Genomic DNA, 19750 nt, shown 5'->3' with positions numbered 1-19750 from the left:
TTCAAAATAGGTCACTGAAAAAGTGTGCATGCAATTGTGATCCCAGAGGTACTCATCTAAATGAATGCCTCGCCAGGAAGAAATTTGGTCCAAATTTGTCATTAAGTGAAACATGGCTCACTGGACAACAAACAGAAGGATTATGCACTTAAATTTAAGCTTATAAGTTGATGTGAAGATTGGTGCTCCAAAACCAAACCAGGTTGAATGTTACACATGCAAAATGCTGAAAGAACTCTGCAGGTCAGGCAGTGTCTATGGAAATGAATAAACAATTGATGTTTCAGGCAGAGTCCCTTCTTCATGATGAAAAGGAGTGGGGAAGATGGCAGACTAAAAGTGGAGGACAGGGGTGGGGTGGGGAAGGAGAACATGATAAAAGGTGAAATCAGATGGATGGGGGTGAAGAAAGAGGTTGGGACATGACAGGTGGAAAAGGCAAAGGGCTGGAGAGAAAAGAAACTGTTAGGAGAGCAGAGTGCATCATGGGAGAAAGGGAAGCAAGAGGGACGCCGGGGGAGGTGATAGGCAGGTGCAGAGAAGAGGTAAGAGGTCAAAGTAGGGAAATGAAGGAGTAGGGAATGGAAGTGGGAAAAAAAAACTTTACCATAAGTTGAGTAAATTGATATTCATGGCATCAGGTTGGAGGCTACCTAGATGAATCATGAAACTTTGCTCTTCCAACCTAGGAGTAGTTCATTGCAGCAGGAGAAGTGGCCATGGAGTAACAGATTTTAAGTTTTAAAACTAATGGTTCATTATAAGCACAAATGTTTTTTTAAGAATAGTCATTGCTATTCCTCTGAACATCCTAAACATTTATCCCTTTTTAATATGCAAGAAACAATAATTTTGAATTCCTGCAACATACCGCCAACTAGTTAATCACAGTTGGATTAACTAGTGAAAGAGTTCCTCCTCAGGGTTAGGATTTCATGAGGATTAGATTTGATCCACATTGATCATATCAGCATTGAGAATGTGGAAATATAATTAACCACCACACTTATGAAAGCCAGTTTAACAGTATTATCCAGAACTAGGGCTTTGGTGAACCAGAGAGGTAGACACCAATTACCTGGACATGTCGATAAGTAATATCAAATGCTTAGTAATACACGACAAGGGAACAAGGTCTTCGGCCCTCTTCTCCATGCCTACAAAGTTGACAACCTGAGCTATTTCCTTTTACACATATTTGGCCCATTTCATTCTAAGCATTTCCTATCCATGTACCTTACCCAATTCTACTGCTTCCACCAAGAGCAGTACACCCCTCCATCACTGTGTGGAAAAAGTTGTCCCTCAGCTCTCTTATAAGTCTTTCCCCTTTTACCTTAAACCTCTCATTTTAGATTCCCCTTTCCTGGCCAAAAAAAACTGAGACCATTCACCTTATTTTCGCCATCATGATTTCAATACACCTCTATAAAGTTCACCCCTCAGGCGGGGGGGTGGGGGGGGGGTAGTGTAGGAAGTGTCCCTCCCTATCCAACCTCTCCTTATAACTCTAGCAGTCCAGTCCTGCCACACATTTTCCCATTTCCTCACTAAACATACAAATCTTGATACATATTGAAACATGGAAAAAAGTGAAAAACAACAAACAGTACAATTAAGCTTATGAAAACAGAATAGGTAACACATTGAAATCAGTTTTAGATATTCAGTTTTATATAGAAACTATATTGAGCCTACAAATAACAAAATGGTGCAACTAGAAGTTTTCAAAGAAAGAAATGATCAAAATAAACCACAAGAGTTGTCTGATCTGGTTCCTTCATTTTCTAGTTTTATTTATTTCACCATCTGCAGTCTCCAGAAATATGAAATATTTAATTCAATTTCAAATTTAGTGAATTTTGAGCAATATTTTCATTGCAACATGCTAAATAATAGAACCAAAGTTAAGGTGAACTTAACAATAAATAAGTCATATGTCTGGTTCAAGCAAAAAAGAAAATACATCTGTATTCTACAAAGAGATACAAGGAATGCATTATGCAGCTACAAAACATGTGGCATGATTTAATGTGCAACAGCATCTCTCACTGATAGTGCTAAAGACCCGATAACCTCTCAAGGTAACAATTGAAAGAAGAATGTTCGATAGGATGGTAGAACTTCCTACTGGAATACTCTTATAGATTTTATGACCACCTGATCAATTAAAAATTTGATTTACAGTACAGTGCAAAAATCTGTGGCACATATATATAACTAGGCTGCCTACAATTTTTATAGAATACTGCATATTGGTTAAAATAGGAAGGTGGTTGGGAAACAGAAACAGGAGCACTTAGCTTCGTATTCACTCAATAGAATTAACTGTTATTTAGAAAACTGGAAAGCCATTATTTAGTACCGTGCAAAAGTCTTTGGCACTCTAGCTACATATGTATATGTGCCTCAGATTTTTGCACTGTACATCTCATTGGTTAGTAACTCTTTCAAAGTGTATGAATTCTGTAAGTGGATCTGCACCAGATCACCATCCAGTAATGTCAAGAGCTCAACATCATTTTAGAACTTTTGTGCAACTTTGAAATAAACTCCTTTGGCTCTTAAAAGCCCCATTCTTTATTTTTAAATAGGAAGAAACAGGTAAATGCTCTTTTGGCTCGTGCTTATCACAACTACAGATTAGCCAAGCAATTTATCATGTAATAAAGATGTTCATGGAAAAAAAATGCAAAATGAAACCAAGTGCTAGATGTTAGATTCTGCATAGCTCCCAGGGTTTCTGCAAATTGCAGAAAAAGTCCACTCGTCTTCCACTGCTCAAATGAGAACTGCTTATTTATGATAAATGTGAATGTGTTATTTACAAAACATTTATGATTATGCATATTTGTCTACAAGACTTTCAACCTCGCAGACATTTTACAAAGCACACTTATGCCTTTGAGAGTAGCCACCAGATTCCTGTCACAAGTATCACTAATTTATCGTTATTTCTTTAAAAAAAAACACATTTTAGCACTGATGGACATGGAAATGCTTTTTGTTTGCAGCATTCCTTCTGGTATTTTGAGGCCATCAAATTTGGATCTAGAACCTGCTGAAACCACCTAGTGGTGATTTTGTGTCAATCTATGAGAGTTATGCAGGACTCTGTCCAAGACGGCAAAAGATTTTCCCAACTCTTCAAACAATGCTGTTTGAGTTCTGTTTTTTCATTCTGAGAGAACAGCACCAGCTACGAATTAAAACAATCTGGTATAGAGTCTCAGCAGAAATTACAGCTGCTCCAAGACCATTGACATTATTTGAGCAAGTTAGCAGTCAGTATTATAGTGTATGAACCTTTCACATCAAAAAATTCATCCTTACTTATAACTGTTATTAGATAATTCTGAAACATGCAAACATCACTTTTGTTTATGCAGTCCATTTTTGGGATGTGTGCCTGAACGCATTTCCAAGCCCACATATCTTGGGAAATTGTTTAATGCAGCACAGGGTAAACTAATAGATTGAATTCAGACACTTCCTGGGGAAAAAGCCATTACAATCCCTGTGACTTGTTTCTGAGAACTTAATGCAAAGTGAAAGGGCGTTAGATGGCTCTGAGCCCGAGCTCCTTGGAGCTTAGAAGAGTGGAGGTGCGGGTGTGAAAATCTTATTGAAACCTATCAAACATTGCAAGTCCTAGATAGAGTGCATGTGGAGAGCAACACGCACAAAATGCTGGTGGAACACCACAAGCCAGGCAGCATTTACAGGAAGAAGTACAGTTGACATTTCGGGCTGTGACCTTTCGTCAGGACTCGTGTTTGTGTATGTGGAGAGGTTTCCTTTAGTGGGAGAGCCAAAGGTTCAAATTTAATTTATAATCAGAGTACATACACGTCGTCATACAAAACTCTGAAATTTGTTTCCATCTGGAGATTCACACTAAATCCAAGAAACACACTAGAATCAATGAAGGACCATATCCAACAGAACAGACAACCAACATGCAAAAGACAACAAACTGCGCAAGTACAAAAGAAAAACAAATAAATAAGCAATAAATATTGAGAACGTGAGATGAAGAGTCTTTGAAAATGAGCTCATAGGTTGTGGAAGCAGGTCAGTAATGGGGCAGTGAAGTTTGCCCCTCTGGTTCAAGAGCCTGATGGTTGAAGGGCAGTAACTGTTCTTGAAACTGGCCATGTGGGTTCTGAGGCTCTGGTACCTTCTTATTGATGGCAGAGGTGAGAAGAGAGCAAGGCTTGGTCGGTGGGTGTCCTTGATGTTAGATGCTGCTTTCTTGCGACAGCTCTCCATATAGATATGATCAGTGGTAGGCACAGTGTTTTACCCTGATGGCCGTATCCACTATTTTTTTGTTGGACTTTCCATTTAAGTGCATTGGTATCTCCATACTAGGTCATGATGCAACTAGTCAAATTACTCTCCACCACAAATCTACAGAGGTTTGTCAAAGTTTTAGGTGTCATGCCAAATCTTTGCAGACTCCCAAGGAAGTAGGGGTGCTACCATACTTTCTTCATAATTGCACTTGCATGCTGGGCCCAGGAATGATAACACCGAGAAATATCAAGTTGCTCACCCTCTCCATGTCTGATGAGAAATGGCTCATGGAGCTCTGGTTCCCTCCTCCTAAAGTCAATAATCGGCACAATAGTCTTGCTGACACTGAGCGAGAGGTTGCTGTTGTGGCACAAATCAGCCAGATTTTCATTCTTCCTACCATATGCTGATTCATCACCACTTTTAATTCAGCCAATGTCAGTGGTGTCACAAGCAAACTTAAGTCTGCCATTTGAACTGTGCTTAGCCTCACTGTCATTAGTATAAAGAGAATAGAGTAAAGGCTAAGCTCACAGCCTTGTGTTGCATGTGTGCTGATTTAGATTGTGAAGATGTTATTGCCAATCTGAACTGACAGGGATTAGCAAGTGATGAAATCAAGGATCCAACTGCAGAAGAGGCCATTGAGGTAAAGACTTTGAAAGCTATTGATTAGTTCGGAGGGGATGGTAGTACTGAATGCTGATCTGTCGTTGGTAAAGAGCATCCTGATGTATGCATCTCTGCTGTCCAGATCTTCCAGGGTTGAGTGGAGAGCCGATGAAGTAGGCAAATTGGAGTGGATCCAAGCCCATTCTCAGGTAGTAGCTGGTATGTGTCATCACCAGCCCCTCAAAGAACTTCATCACAGTAGATGTACATGCGATAGGTTACCACCTTCTTCTTAAGCACCGATAAAGTTGAATCCTGACTGAAGCCTCTGACTATGATTGGAAATTCATTGGAGCGGGCCGTTTCTTGTTTGGTGATGGCAATATTCAATATCTTGAGTACCCAATTAACATCAGGATTTGATGGTATGCAAATTGCAGTCAGGATCATGGAGAACTCTCTTGGTAATTGGAACAGTCAGTACTTAATCATTAGATGTTCCAGGTCAGGGGAACAAGAGTACAACAACGCATCTACATCCAAGTACCACTATGAGTTTATCATGAAACATAGACTCCCACTCCCCCCTTTAACCTTCACTAAAGCAGCCGTCTTGTCCGTCCTGTTTATTGAGCAGTCTTCGGGTCTCAACGACATATCCAGCTGTCCATGGAGAGCCATGTCTGCGTGAAAAACAGAGGACAGCAATTCCTCATTTCATTCTGATACAACAGTCTTGCCCTTTGGTCCTCAATCTTGTTCTCCAGCGAGTTTACATTTGCTAACAAGAGAGAGCTTTACTCCTCTGCATTTCAGTCTAGCTTTGAGCCTTCCTCTCATCCCTCTCTTATTACCATGCCAATGACCTTTGTCCGCATAAAGGTGCTGTACCTGAAGACTTGAGAGTGTGCTGAGTCTTCCAGAAGACTGGGAAATGGCTAGTTCATTAAGGTTGCTTCAAGGGAAAGCAAAGGCATTAGATTGCAGTAAGAGCAATTCAGAAGAGATACATTTGGAAAATTTTAAGCAGCTTCACCAGCACCAACTTGGGACCAGAGGGCACAGCCTCAGAATGGAAGCACGTCCCTTTAGAACAGAGAGGAGGAGGAATTCACTTAGCCAGAAGGTGGTGAATCTGTGGAAACCTTTGTCACAGACAATCCTGAAGGCCAAGTAACTGGATATAGTTAAAGTGGAGATTGATAGATTCTTGATTAGTAAGGATGTCAAAGATTATGGGGAGAAGGCAGAACAAAGAGTTGTAGGGGGATAATAAATAGGCAATGATGGAGCAAACTTGATAGGCTGAATGGCCTAATTTGCTCCTATGTCTTATAGTTTAAAACTGGAGGAGATCTCCTTAATTGCATCGGAATAGATTAAACAAATTGCAGAAAATGGTGGAAACATAGCAGATTAGGCAACACCTAATGGAAAGAAGAATAGAGTTAATGTTTAATGTCAGACACCCTTTATGAGAACTGGGAGAGTGATAAGATTTTAGTTCTAAAGTCATAGAGAAGGCAATGGTCATGCCAAGTAAGGACTAAAGAGAATACTTGTGATAAAACAATACATCAAATAAATTGAAGGGACAGGTATGGATGGTAATGCTTCATTGTTTGTATTGTTATGTGTTGCTAACAATGAAGCGAGACAAGCTCAACAGGCAGCTTCCAATGATGCAGAGACAAAATTGGGCACAAACAGGAGTTGGATGACAAAGCACAAATGGTTATTTGTGACACAGATAAAGAAAATGAGTTACCCAGGCTGCAGAACTGATATCTAGTCTGTAAGACTGCAGTGTGCTCAGATGGAAGAAGAAAGGTCATTCCTCAAGCTTGCACTGTGTCTCATTGGAACAATACAGCAAGTCAGACAAGGAAGAATGGGTATCAAAAGGGCTATCAAGGAGCTGGCCAAAGTAAAAAAAAGCTCAGAGTCAAAACACCTGGGGATTGAATGTGGATGCCTTACACAATATTGCCTAATCTGCATTAGAAGAGATAACATGATGCAAAAAAGAAAAGATATTGTTATTATTATCAGGGGAGGCATGGTAGCGTAAGAGTTATTGCAACGTTTTATGGTACCAGTGGTCACTGACTGGAGATTAATTCCTGCTGCTGTCTGTAAGGAGTTCCTACATTCTCCGTGTTACCACATGGATTTCCTTCGGGTGCTGGGGTTTCATCCCACATTATGAAGATGTACGTTCAGGGTTAGAAGTTGTGCGTGACACTTGTGGACTGCCCCCAGCACATTCTTCAACTGTTTTAGTTATTGATGCAAGAGGCACATTTCTCTGTAATATGCATGGGTCCAAAGGAGGTGTAAGGTGCTCCTTCCCTCTGTTAGTCTGCAGGTCACCTACGGGCAAGGCGTAGCACCTGCTTCGCATCCTTGGCCCCCCCACCCCACAATCAGGGTCACTTGAGCCATGGGAGCAGGTGGTGGATGGTCGTACCAGCAGTTGGTGCACATCACACGTCCTGATTGTGTGACTGCTGACACCAGGTAGGCAATCTCTGAAGAGTATTGATAATGGCTGGGATCACCCATTTCGTAATGGCACTGCCCAGAGGAAGGGAATAGCAAACTGTTTCTGTACAAAAAATTGCCAAAAGCAATTGGGGTCATGGATAGACCATGATCATTTACATCATACCACATGGTACATAATGATGCTGCTTCCATATACATGTGACAAATAAAGCTAATCTTAAAACAAAACAATATCTTATATGTTAATTGTTTCTCCCCCCACAGATTATGCCTGACCTGCTCAGTATTTTTTGTTTTTATTTCTAAATTGCTAATTTCTACTGCATTTACTTAGTGTCTCAAGATGGATTATTTCCCCCAACTAATTACTAATGCCATAAGTATTTGCAAAAGTGAAAAACGGGCAAAATTCTCAACAAACTGGACTATTAAGTTCTTGAAAGTACATGTTCCACATTTCAAGGAAGGCATTACAAAAACAAGTCTATGATTTGGCCTTCAAGCAACTTGACAGAAACAAAAATATACCTGAATAAACTAAGTAATTGCTGAGTTTCTATTTCTTTGATCCATTTATTGACAAATGCATGTTTAAAAAAAACAAACCCAAGATGTATAGACTACCAGGAAATACAAAGGTTAAGGATATAGCAATAAGTTTAGGAGTTTAAGAAACGTGAATATAAGGAAAATTCACAAGGGATGAGGGTTTCACATTCCTGAATTAAACAAGAGCTCAAATACTTGCAATTTTTGTTAACTATTTTCCAAAAATCACTTGCAATGCTGGAAGGTAATTTAGTATGGCTCAAAATTCATAACAAACTCTTATTTCTCCTCTTCCAATACCACCACCACCTCAATAATTGTCAAGTACAGCGCAGTAATTTAATGCCTTCTCTTTGTAGCTTAAAATCAATTTAGAGTCAATTGTTAAGGATGAGGTGATGGAGTACTTGGTGACACAGGACAAAATAGTACAAAGTCAGCGTAGTTTCCTTCAGGAAAACATCTGCCTGATGAACCTGTTGGAATTCTTTGAGGAGATTACAAGTTGGATAGATAACATCCTCTGGATGCTGTATATTTGGACTTTCAGAAGGCCTTTGACAAGGTGCCACACATGAGGCTGCTTACCAAGTTAAGAGCTGATGGTATTACAATAAATATACTAACATGGTTAGAGCATTGGCTGATTGGTAGGAGGCAGCGAGTGGAAATAAAAGCATGCTTTTCTGGTTGGCTGATAGTGACTACTGGTGTTCTGCAGGGGTTTGTGTTGAGATCACTCCTTTTTATGTTGTATGGAAATGATTTGGATGATTGAATAGATGGCTTGGTTGACAAGTTTGCAGATGATATGAAGATTGGTGGAGGTGCAGGTAGTGTTAAGGAAACAGGCAGGATGCCTGGACTTAAGACAGATTAGGAGACTAGGCAAGAAAGTGGCAAATGAAATACAATGTTGGAAAATGCATGATCATGTATTTTGGTAGTAGAAATAAATGTATAAACTGTTTTCTAAACGGGGAGTAAATCTGAGATGCAAAAGGACTTGGGACTTGGGAGTCCTGGTGCAAAACTTTCTAAAGGTTAACTTGCAGGTTGAGGTAAGTGGTGAGGAAGGCAAATGCCATGTTATCATTCATTTCAAGAGGTCTAGAATAAAGAGCAAGAATGTGATGCTGAGGCTTTAAAACAACACTGGTGAGGCCTCACCTTGAGTATTGTGAACAGCTCTGGGCCGCTCATCTTAGAAAAGATGTGCTGGCATTGGAAGAGTGTCCAGTGGAGGTTCACAAGGAAGATTCCAAGAGTGAAAGGGTTATCATACGAGGAATGCTTGATGGCTCTGGTTCTGTACTCTCTGGAATTCAGAACGAAGAGGAGGGATCTCATTGAAACCTTTCAAATGTTGAAAGGCCTGGATAGAGTGAATGTGGAAAGGTCATTTCCCATGGTGGGACAGTCTAGGACAAGAGGCATGCCTCAGGATAGAGGAGCGCCCTTTCAAAACAGAGATGCAGAGAAATTTCTTTAGCCAAAGGGTGGTGAATTTGTGGAATCTGTTACCACCTGCTGCTGTGAAGGCCAGGCCATTGAGTGTATACAAGGCAGAGATTGATCGGTTCTTGATTGGACATAACATCAAAGGTTATGGGGAGAAAGCCAGGAACTGGGGATTTTTTTTAAAAAAAAAAGGATCAGCCATGATTAAATGGCTGAACAGACTCAAAGGGTCAGGTGGCCTAATTCTGCTCATACGTCTTATGGTCTTGTGGTCTAAAATGCAGTTAAAACACTAAGTTCTGAATGCATCCACAATAACTCATTTGCCCTGCTCAAGCCAAGGGCCAATTTCCATTGACACAGATTTATCAAGAAATAACAGAAAATCTGTTTAAGGCTTGCCATAAATACCGCCTTTGTCCAAGAAGAAAAATAATTTTTCCTCTATTAACATACAGTCACATAATTATGTATGTAGGTAGAGTTCTCAATCAGTCCATATAGATGTGCTTCCATGTTCTGTGCAATTAAACAAAATAGTGCAGCCTTCAATGGTTCTGTTCATGCTAACACAGACATTCATAACAGTTCTGACAGGAGTATCAAACTGAAATAGTAACTTGTCTTCTCTTTCCACAGATACTATCTGAGTTGTTAAGCATTTTTAACATTTTCTGTTTTCATTATTAGCCAAATATGTTTGCTTATTTTAAAATTCCAAAATGCTTGCTTCCCAAACTGCAGAATACCTACACGAAGCTCAGTGGTCTACAAAATATTGAAGGGGGAAAATAAAGGCAAATTAATGAAGGAAATAATGCAAACAATTTCTTAAATCTATCTCATACATCTTATGTCTGATGCCAATCTACAAATAATATAACTAGTGATTAGTCACCTACATCTTTTAATAGATACTCTTTGGGAAACTTAACAGCTAAATCTCCACTTTCAGAATTTTAGATCTTAAAATTACTCTAATGAACTTTAATTCTAAGGGACCACTTAAAGTCCTGTGCAAAAGTCTCAGTCACATATACATGCCTAGGGTGCCTAAGACTGTGGCACAGTACTGTAGTAATTTTAGGTATTGCACTGTACTGCTGCCACAATAATACAAAACAAATCCCAAGACGTATGCGAGTGATAATAAATCTAATTCTGACATGTGGACTGAGAGTGGGAAGTGGGCAGGGAGAGGGGAATCATGATTGGAAAAAAGGGGAAGGGAGAGAGAGGAAGTGGGACGTACCAAAGAAACATTCTATAATGATCAATAAACCAATTGTTTGGAATCAAATGACCTTGCCTGGTGTCTCAGGGTTGGATGTGTCAGCACCCATCCCACCCCTGGCACTCCTCCTCTGACACCTGTCCAACACCCCCCTGCAGCACTCCATCCTTGCAATTCCCAACATCCTTTCTCCTGCCAGGTTTACAAGCTCACTTTCCGCTCCACATTGATAAATATAGTACTGTGCAAAAGTCTTAGGCACCCCATGCTAGGTATACTGTATATATCTAAGACTTTTGCACAGTACTGTAAATGCAACTGAAAATTTTGAAAAGATCCTTTTTACTGTGAAGCTTCCCCCCCCCCAAAAAAAAGGTACCAAATGTTTATGAAGAAATTGTAATTGCTTCAAACAAATGAATAACAAGATTTTATAATTTGAATTTACAATATGAACCAATACAGTCAAAATTATTGAATCTTTGCTACACAAAATAAACCTAGAAGTGTAACATTTGAGTTCATGCAACAGTTTTATTACTTCCAGGACCTGGTTCCAAACAAGCTCAGGCAGAGGGGATTAAAGTTAAAGAGTTTACCAAACTCACCCCCAAAGTCTTGATCTGATCACTAAATCCTGATCTGATGATTACCACAACCTCAAGGCCATCACTATTTTCATGGTAAATGACTTCTTTCAATATATAGTAAATGTTAAATTGGTGATATAACGTCCACCATCCAATGATTAAGTTGTATGATTGGTTACCAAACCTCGAACCCAATCCTAAATAAGTTCTGTTTCCAAAACAAACTGATAAGCACAATTTCTTACTGCTTAATCCACTAAAATAATTCATAATTCAGAATTCATAAGCAAATGGAAACAATTCTCACTGTTCAAATACTTGATCGATACAATTGATGTGTTCCTTATGTTAAATTTTGTTTTTTAAATTCTAAGCACACAATTGTAAACATTGTTCCATTTAAAACCAAGAATCTAACAATAAAACTCCTCTGGACAAGTAATTGTGGTTCATACTATGACAGCACAATCCATCATAACAGGAATTAACTGGTGAACTAAATATTAAAGTAATATTGTCATTTGTATCGGCAAATAGGAAAGCAAGTGTACAGCCACTAATCCGTGGAAACTACGTTAAAAATTCAGGAACTAACAAGATTGATGGATATTAGTCAGATTTTTATTGACTGATATAAGCACACAAAATTAGCTTAGTGGAGACTTTCAGAACAAATGTATTTAATAATAGTTAATATACTAACTCTACTCAAATATTCCTGTTTACTATATATCTGTTTATGGGGAAATTAGTCATTGTTCGGTCCCTGCATGGTCACAGAAATTGGTAGTCACGTGGATTACTTTTCAGAAAATCTATTCTAAGTGCCATTCTATTCCCAGAAACAAGCAGACTGCATTAGAGTACATAAAGAATAAGCTGGCGTGTTTATGATTTTAAGCAACAGATTCTGCAGGTGCTGGAAATCTTGAGCAACGCATACAAGGTGCTGGAGGAACTCAGCACGTCAAACAGGACCTATGGAGGAAAATTGTAGGTTAATAGATCATTGTAAATTGCCCTGTAATTAAGCTAATGTTAAATAGATGTGTTGCTGGACAGTGTAGCTCATTGGGCCAGAAGGTCCTATTCTGTGCCTCATCTCTAAATAAATAAAATCAATGTTTTGAGCTGACACACTGTGTTGTTTGAAATGTTCTTGATAAATTCAATTTAATATCCATGACTATGTATAACATCAAAAACCTACAAAATGGGGATTCATTATATTATTAGTTCACTGTTTCCATTCTTTTAGATAACAATTAAATTTACTTATACAAATAAGTATAATTCACAGCCTTCCTTTTTTTTTTAACAAGGATGACTGCATAGAGACATTTCAAAAGTAAGTCTAGTCAGCAAGAACTAGGGTTAATATCAATCAAGATTGATGCAATTAACTTTTATTATTGCCCAACTGAAGTTGCAGATGATGGACTTGGACTGGTTCAATGTTTGCATAACTCTGGAGTTGAATATTCTAGCTGTATTGATTTTAACCTTGAAAATGATTCTGATTCATTTGATGATGACGAAGAACCAGGAAAAGGAAGGTACCTGTAGGGTACTCTATGCACTGAGATTAGGATATCATGGTTCTGTTTGGTTGTGGGGAGTAAAGGGCAGTGGGAGGGAAGAAGATCATCTATGTAATGTGTATGACTACATTTCTTGATAAAAGGATACAAGATTTAAAACAAAACGATCATTGGAATAAAGGAGAAAACTGGTTAAATTGGGTCAGAGCCAACATACACCATAGTTGTCATCTCAGAATCACAACCAAGTGCATATATAGAGATGGATAGACAGAGAATAAAGAGGATTCTCCTTCAAGTATCGTGTCATGCATTATATTCCTAGCCATAAACTTGATGTTTCTCACCCCATTGCCAAGCTTTTAATGGGCTCGTGCCTTTGTCTCACCTTGGTGAACACAAACATTCAAACTGGTCAAGAACAGGAAGGTGATCAATATTTTACCACCAACAATATTGGAAGAATTTTTTCCTTCAGCTTTCTTCATGCTCTGTTGGTTTCCACAGCTGAAATGCGTATTGAGCTTTCCCCATTAACAGAAGTGGCTTTAGAAATATAATGTCATGTCCTAATACAGCCCAACATATTTATAAATTTCTCTTAATATCTTGTTGAAATTTTCTGATTTATTTCCTTCGGATGTAAAATTCATAGAAGCTGGTTTCATCAACTTCATGCACACTATAATATTGGTAATCTTGCAACTCCTGCTCACATATATTACTCACTATAGATTTATGCTATTTAATTTCCTGTTGTACTTCCAGCTTAGTGCATGCAAGGTTAGTACGCTCAGACTAGCCTTCCTTGACATGCGCTTATGGTATTAGCAAAACACGTTACATTATCCTTGATATCATAGAAGAAATTAACTTCATCAATGGCTATACATTTTGCCACCAGCCAGCAGTGCTTTTATCAATTGAGAAAATAAAGGCAGATAAAGACAATGCAGGCAGAAATTGAACTAAAAAGAAATTAATCCACAAGACATAGGAGCAGAATTGGGCTAGTCAGTCTACCAAGACAGCTCTGCTAATTTATTATTCCTCTCCAACCCATTCTCCTGCATGCTCTTCGCAACTTTTGATGCCTTGACTAACCAAGAACCTATCAAACAACATCCTAATAAATATTTCACCTTTTCTCTCCTTCTGTTGGTAATTTTTGCTATATTATATGCCCTCTCTTGTTTTTATGCTGCATTTGACTTCCCTTGTCAGCCACAATTGCCTCATCCTTCCTTTGGAATACTTATTCACCTTTAGGATATCAATCCTACAGCTTCTGAATTGCCCCCAGAAACCCCAGCCATTGCTGGTCTGCTATCATCCCTGCCAGTGTCCCCTTCCAATCAAATTTTATCAGCTCCTCTCTCATGCCGCTAATTCCCTTCATTCCAATGTAATATTAATAATGACTTCAGCTTTTCCCTCTCAAAATGCAGGGCGAATTTTATGATATTATGATCACTGCCTCCCAAGGGACATTTACCTTAAGCTCCCAAATCAAATCCAATTTATTACACAACAGACAATCCAGAATTGACTTTCCCCTAATGGGGTCAACTAGAAGCTGCTCCAAAAAGCCATCTTGTAGGCATTCTACAAATTCCCTCTCTTGGGATCCAGCACCAACCTGATTTTGCCAATCCACCTGCATATTGAAATCCCCCCTGAACTATCATAACATTGTCCTTTTTAAATGCTTTTTCTATGTCCCATTGTAATTTGTATCCAACATTCCAGCTACTGTTGAGAGGCCTGTGTATATATCCCTTCAAGGTCCTTTTACCCTTGCAGATATAGAATCCCAGGATTCTACATCTTCCAATTTTATATCACCTCTAAGGATTTGATTTCATTTTTTTTTAAACCAACTAAACCACCCCACCTCAACCACCCCACCTCCTTTGTTTATCTGTATGGCCTTCCAATATAAGGGGTATCCTATTCAATCTAACTGTAAATAGCTAACATTTTGTATGATATCAGATTTATTGCTCATCATTCACATGGGAGCAAATATCAGTTTGTTGAAGCTAATGGATCTGCAGAGCTGTGTTTGAATGCCAGTTGTTGGCTACTTCTGTTTTTCCCCTCCTTCCCAAACCCCAACTATCAAACAAGTGACGACAGATGCTTTATCCAGATGTGGGATTTTCAGTCCACATCTGATGAAAGTGTCAAAAAATCTTACTGCTTTAAGATGATCCTCAGAGCCCTGCTTCCAAAACATTTGCAGACATGAAGGAATGTGTTTGGAATTTGGCAGCCATAACACAAAGTGGAAGTACTGCTGACTTGTCATACTCAAGTTTTGTAGCTGCAAACAACTCTCAGAGCTGCTCCTGGGATGTGGAGATTGTTAGCCATTTCAGATTTAACCAAAACAACAGTAAAGAAAATTCAAATATCCAAAAAGTAAAAGGACAGGCTATGGAAAAATATATTTGAATAATAATTCACTGCCGATGCAAATATCCATTCTGATCCCCTTCGGTACTGTTTAATTATGATACCAGCAACATTTCATATAATGCATAATTAGACCATGCTTCCCGTGAAAAACAGGTGGAGATAACATTCCACAATTGTTTCTGGTAAGTGAGAATCAAGAGCAGCACTTACTATTTGAGTATTTTTCATAAAATCGTTAAATATTAATTGCTATTCCATTTGTGTTTTCAACCTAATGCACTTATGTGGGAGTTCTGAAGAAATTACAATCTCGAGAGTTGCTAAAGTGGAATCCGCAATGGCCATTTTGTGTCGCTGGTTGCCTGCTACTTCACCTGTCCTTCCTGTTCTCACACTGACATGTCTGTCCTCAGCCAGGACAATGTCAAGCACAAACTAGATAAACAGTAACTCATGTTCTGCCTGGATAGTCTGCAACTCTGGAGTATGAATTTTCTATGTTTAGATAACCTTCACTTTTTGATCCAACCAGATTCTCTCAGTCTCCCATAAACCTATAGGAACAGAATTAGCCCATTCAATACATTGAATCTGCTCCACCATTACATCGTGCTGATTTATTATCCCTCTCAACCCAATTCTTTCTCCCTCGAACCTTTGACATCCTTATTGATCAAGAACCAATCAAACTCTGCTTTTAATATACACAATGACCAGGCCACCATAGCCATCTGAGGCAATGAATTCAACAGAATCACCACCTACAGGCAAAAGAAATTCCTCCTCATCACTGTTCTAAAAGGGACATCCACCCTGCCTCTTTACCACCATGCAGCTTGTTCCATCTGCCACCCATATACTTCACATATTGGGTCTACTATCTCCTCCCTCATTGGTTCCACCTGCCCATCATCACTCCTTTATTTAGTTTGATTTATCACCTTCCACACTCGTCAGATTTCAGAATCTGCAATCCTCACTTGCCCCCATTTACCACCTTCAAACCCCATCCCTCTCTCCACTTTCTTCCACCTAATCAACTGCCTCCCCTCCTATATAATTATCTCCTCTTTGCCTCCCCTCCTATATAATTATCTCCTATATAATTATCTCCTGAGGCAGGGTCTTGACCCGAACTGCCGACTATCCCTTTGTCTCCACAGGTGCTGCCTGGCCTCCCAACAGTTTACCTTCTTTTTTCCAGAAAATGTTCTTCACATGGAGTGGTTGGAAGCAAATAATAACACTATTATATAGACAAAATAACACTAAAACAAGGACAGAGTCCAGAATGACATGCCTGTGGAAGTACTGAAAAAATATACTACCAACAGGATCGTAGAGTTCTCCAAACTCACTTGAACATCTGTGGGTTCTTCCAGACCAACATCTCCAGAACTGAGACCCTAATTACATTTAGTCAGGTGGTCATTCTCATGCTTGACATCAGATCCTGAAACAGGCACTGTAGTTTGAGATCTGTCACAGACAGAGATCAACAGACAGATAGAGAAAAAAAAATCAAGGATGTGCTTAAAGTATTCTTGGAGGAATTCAACTTCCCCACAGACTCACGGGGATCTCTGACTCATGTTCCTCTACTTTGATCAATCAAAACTTTTATCAACTACCCACCTGCTCTGTTAATTACATCTAAAGAAAGTTTGCAGTTCCCACATTGGCTTCATTAGCCACCTTAGAAAACAATGATGAGTGAAAACATGTCATCTTCAATTCTGAGGAACTATCTGGGAAGATTTTTTTCCAGAGAGGCCAATCTTTTATAGACTTTTACATTTAATTATTAAGCTAAAATGTTATTAAATGAAATTCAACCTATTATCCAAGAATTAATAACTCAATACAGAACCTCCAGTGGGAGGGAGTAAAGACCATTAAATTTGCATTTCACAAAACACCTGACATGTATTTTGATTGAAACGTCCTCTTGTTTTTAAGCAAACGGTTAATAATCTCCTTAAGTGCATACATTGGTAACCAATTCTGACATATGAGCTAAACCATCTAAAGTGTTCCATACAGGTTTTACTAATTATAAAATGACAGCGAACAACTTGTTAGTACACCCATGACTTCCGAAAACAACGGAAATGGATTTAATGTTTTAGCCAATTACCAATAGCCACTGGTCAGTGCAAAAAAAGCTAAGGTCCAATATTTTCCCTGCAGTGGCTGGTTAGGACTGTGACCTGAAGGTGAACCAGAGTGCGGTTAGGATAAAGATTCCCATTATAATCTGCTACGCCATCTACTGACGACTGATGGAAGTGTTTTTTTAAACCAAGTTTATGGCTTGGAGAGAGGTATTATTTTCAGCTTGTCTGAGGGCATCTTGGTATATTGCATCGGTTCCAACGGTAGCGGAGAATGCACACTTAACTCCTACAGTGGAACAAAACAAAAGTCATGAAACTGAACACTTTAAACTTGGAGTTTCCTTTTCACCCAATTCACACGAAAAATAAGAAGCTGTTCGACGTCCTCAGCTCGATGCTGAAAGTGAAGTGCGAGCTGCCCTCGCTTGTTCTGCAGACTGTGTGTCTTGCCTCTGAAGGTCTCGGCGTTGAACTGATGAGAGCAGAGCCCCGAATCTTGATGCCTGGGTTCTGACACGCCCAGTTTGAGAGTTACCGAGTTACGGTGGACAATGCAAACCAGGACTGTTTTGAAAGATTCGAGCAAACTCGGGAGCGGAGGGGCGTTTCGACAAAATCCGAATATCAGCGAAGTATTTAGAAACCCTGATCTTCACACTTGGCAGATGATAAGGGCGAGTTACGTTTTTGTTGAAGACGGCACTTGGGTGTTCCAACACACCGCAGTGGTTGTTCTGTTAGAGCGATGATAATGCATTGGGTCGGCTGGAAATTAATAAGTAGTTATGGCGGGTTTAAAACCTGCGTGTGTTGCTCGTAAGCTACAGCTTGTGAAAACCGGTCCCAGGATATCTTGGAAAGTGAGTGACAATTATGTGGCAGTTGTGTCCGTGGCCTGAATTGATACAATTAGTGATGGAGAGTGGAGATTAATCATTGATTAAAGAGAACCGAGTACTTTATAAGGCGATAGCCAGCAGTGAAGATGCATGAGATATGCAAGTCGTGCTCTTTATTTGGTAGAAGTCACGCATTCATTTAAACGTTGAAACTCGTGTCCGTGCTAACCATACACAGTCTGTTATTTCCTCCGTTTTAAATGCCACATTAGACATGCCCCCAAATCCTGACTATTAAAGGAATAGACCGGTTTGATTCCGCTGGTAGGTTAACTCCTGAATCACCACTTTCACATTTAACAACGGTTTAGTTAGTTATCCGAATATAATAAGGAAAAAACCAAATTGTAACCGTACATTAAAATATATCCCGGTACTTGATCTCGCCCAGGAGGGCGGGTAAGTTTTATCTCCCGTACTCCCTCCCTCCACTTTTATCACTAATCCAAACACATTCCAGGCTTCCTCCACTTGACTGACAGTAGCAGCAGGTCTTGTCCAAAGGGATCTGTTACTCTTTCCCAAAGATGATTTCATCCACGAGGAATTGTATACCCATAAGAAACTTTGAACTACAAAAAAAATACACGAACACCGTGAAGAACTCCTGGAAAATTGGGAAGTGTAATATTGCAGCCTCTTGGGGGTGGGGGTAAAGAAAACTAAACTGCAAATCCAAAGTGCAAATCAACTTTTCTCCCTCGTTGTCTCCCGCGGAAAAGCAGCCTTGCCGTAGATAGAGAACATCCATGTTAAACATTAGCGGAGCAGAATCCAGTCAGTCAGATACCTCACTGACAGAACAAATACGCTTCAGCTCTTTATGTTAAACTGGCCGCCGAAATCCTGGCTAACTGCGCTGCATTCTTTAGTATTGCGTTTTAATTCTTATATTAAGATGGAAAGCGTTATTTTTTTTAAAAAAAAATAAATGAACCGGAAAGTGTTAGAAATGCCCTCCCTTACCTGAGCAAGAAGAAAAGCCAGCGTTAGTTGAGTTTTGTGCTCCATGTCTGCCGACTATAAGGTCCTGCAGGTTTCATTCATGCGCTGGATACCACAGTGCATATTTTTATATAGAGCTCAGCTTGAGGCTGGCTTGACACCCAGCCAACTTCCCAAATAGATCTGCAGCATCATCACTAAAGCGCTGGGCGGCTACTTGAGACTACAACCAATGGTTTTTCAGAGAATCCCTACAATAGCACCAGGCTATGAATTTGGACTCGGGGATATATTAACACACTTGCCACTGAAGAATTGCGGATCCTGCCTCGCATATGCAATTCCCACACTTTAAGTAATGCAACTCGGTCTGCCCACCCCCGGAATTGGGATGGCAGTTTACCTCGCTGGCTACCGCTTTTTCTTTTTATTAACGAGTGTAACTGATACGCCGGTAGTCGTCCCTCATAAAAACAAACCTTACAAAAGCAAACTTCTAATCTGTAGTCGCGACAAAATCACGGGGAATAATCAGAGCTAAGGCAACATTCGAAAAGGCAAAACGAATAATTAA

General features: G+C 39.5%; 1 protein-coding gene across 1 annotated transcript in view; it reads right to left on the bottom strand.

The window, feature by feature from the left end:
- The window catches only part of cdh13 (cadherin 13, H-cadherin (heart)), a 1114907-nt gene extending 1095639 nt beyond the window's left edge, over nucleotides 1-19268 (bottom strand). The window contains exon 1 of the mRNA XM_059993490.1: nucleotides 19198-19268. Coding sequence (XP_059849473.1) covers nucleotides 19198-19242 — 45 coding nt within the window. The 5' untranslated portion in view covers nucleotides 19243-19268. The remainder of the gene's footprint in view (nucleotides 1-19197) is intronic.
- Between the last annotated feature and the right edge of the window lie 482 nt (nucleotides 19269-19750).

Source organism: Hypanus sabinus, chromosome 17, assembly GCF_030144855.1.
Source record: "Hypanus sabinus isolate sHypSab1 chromosome 17, sHypSab1.hap1, whole genome shotgun sequence".
Taxonomy (NCBI): domain Eukaryota; kingdom Metazoa; phylum Chordata; class Chondrichthyes; order Myliobatiformes; family Dasyatidae; genus Hypanus; species Hypanus sabinus.
This window is presented reverse-complemented; position numbering and strand designations above follow the sequence as displayed.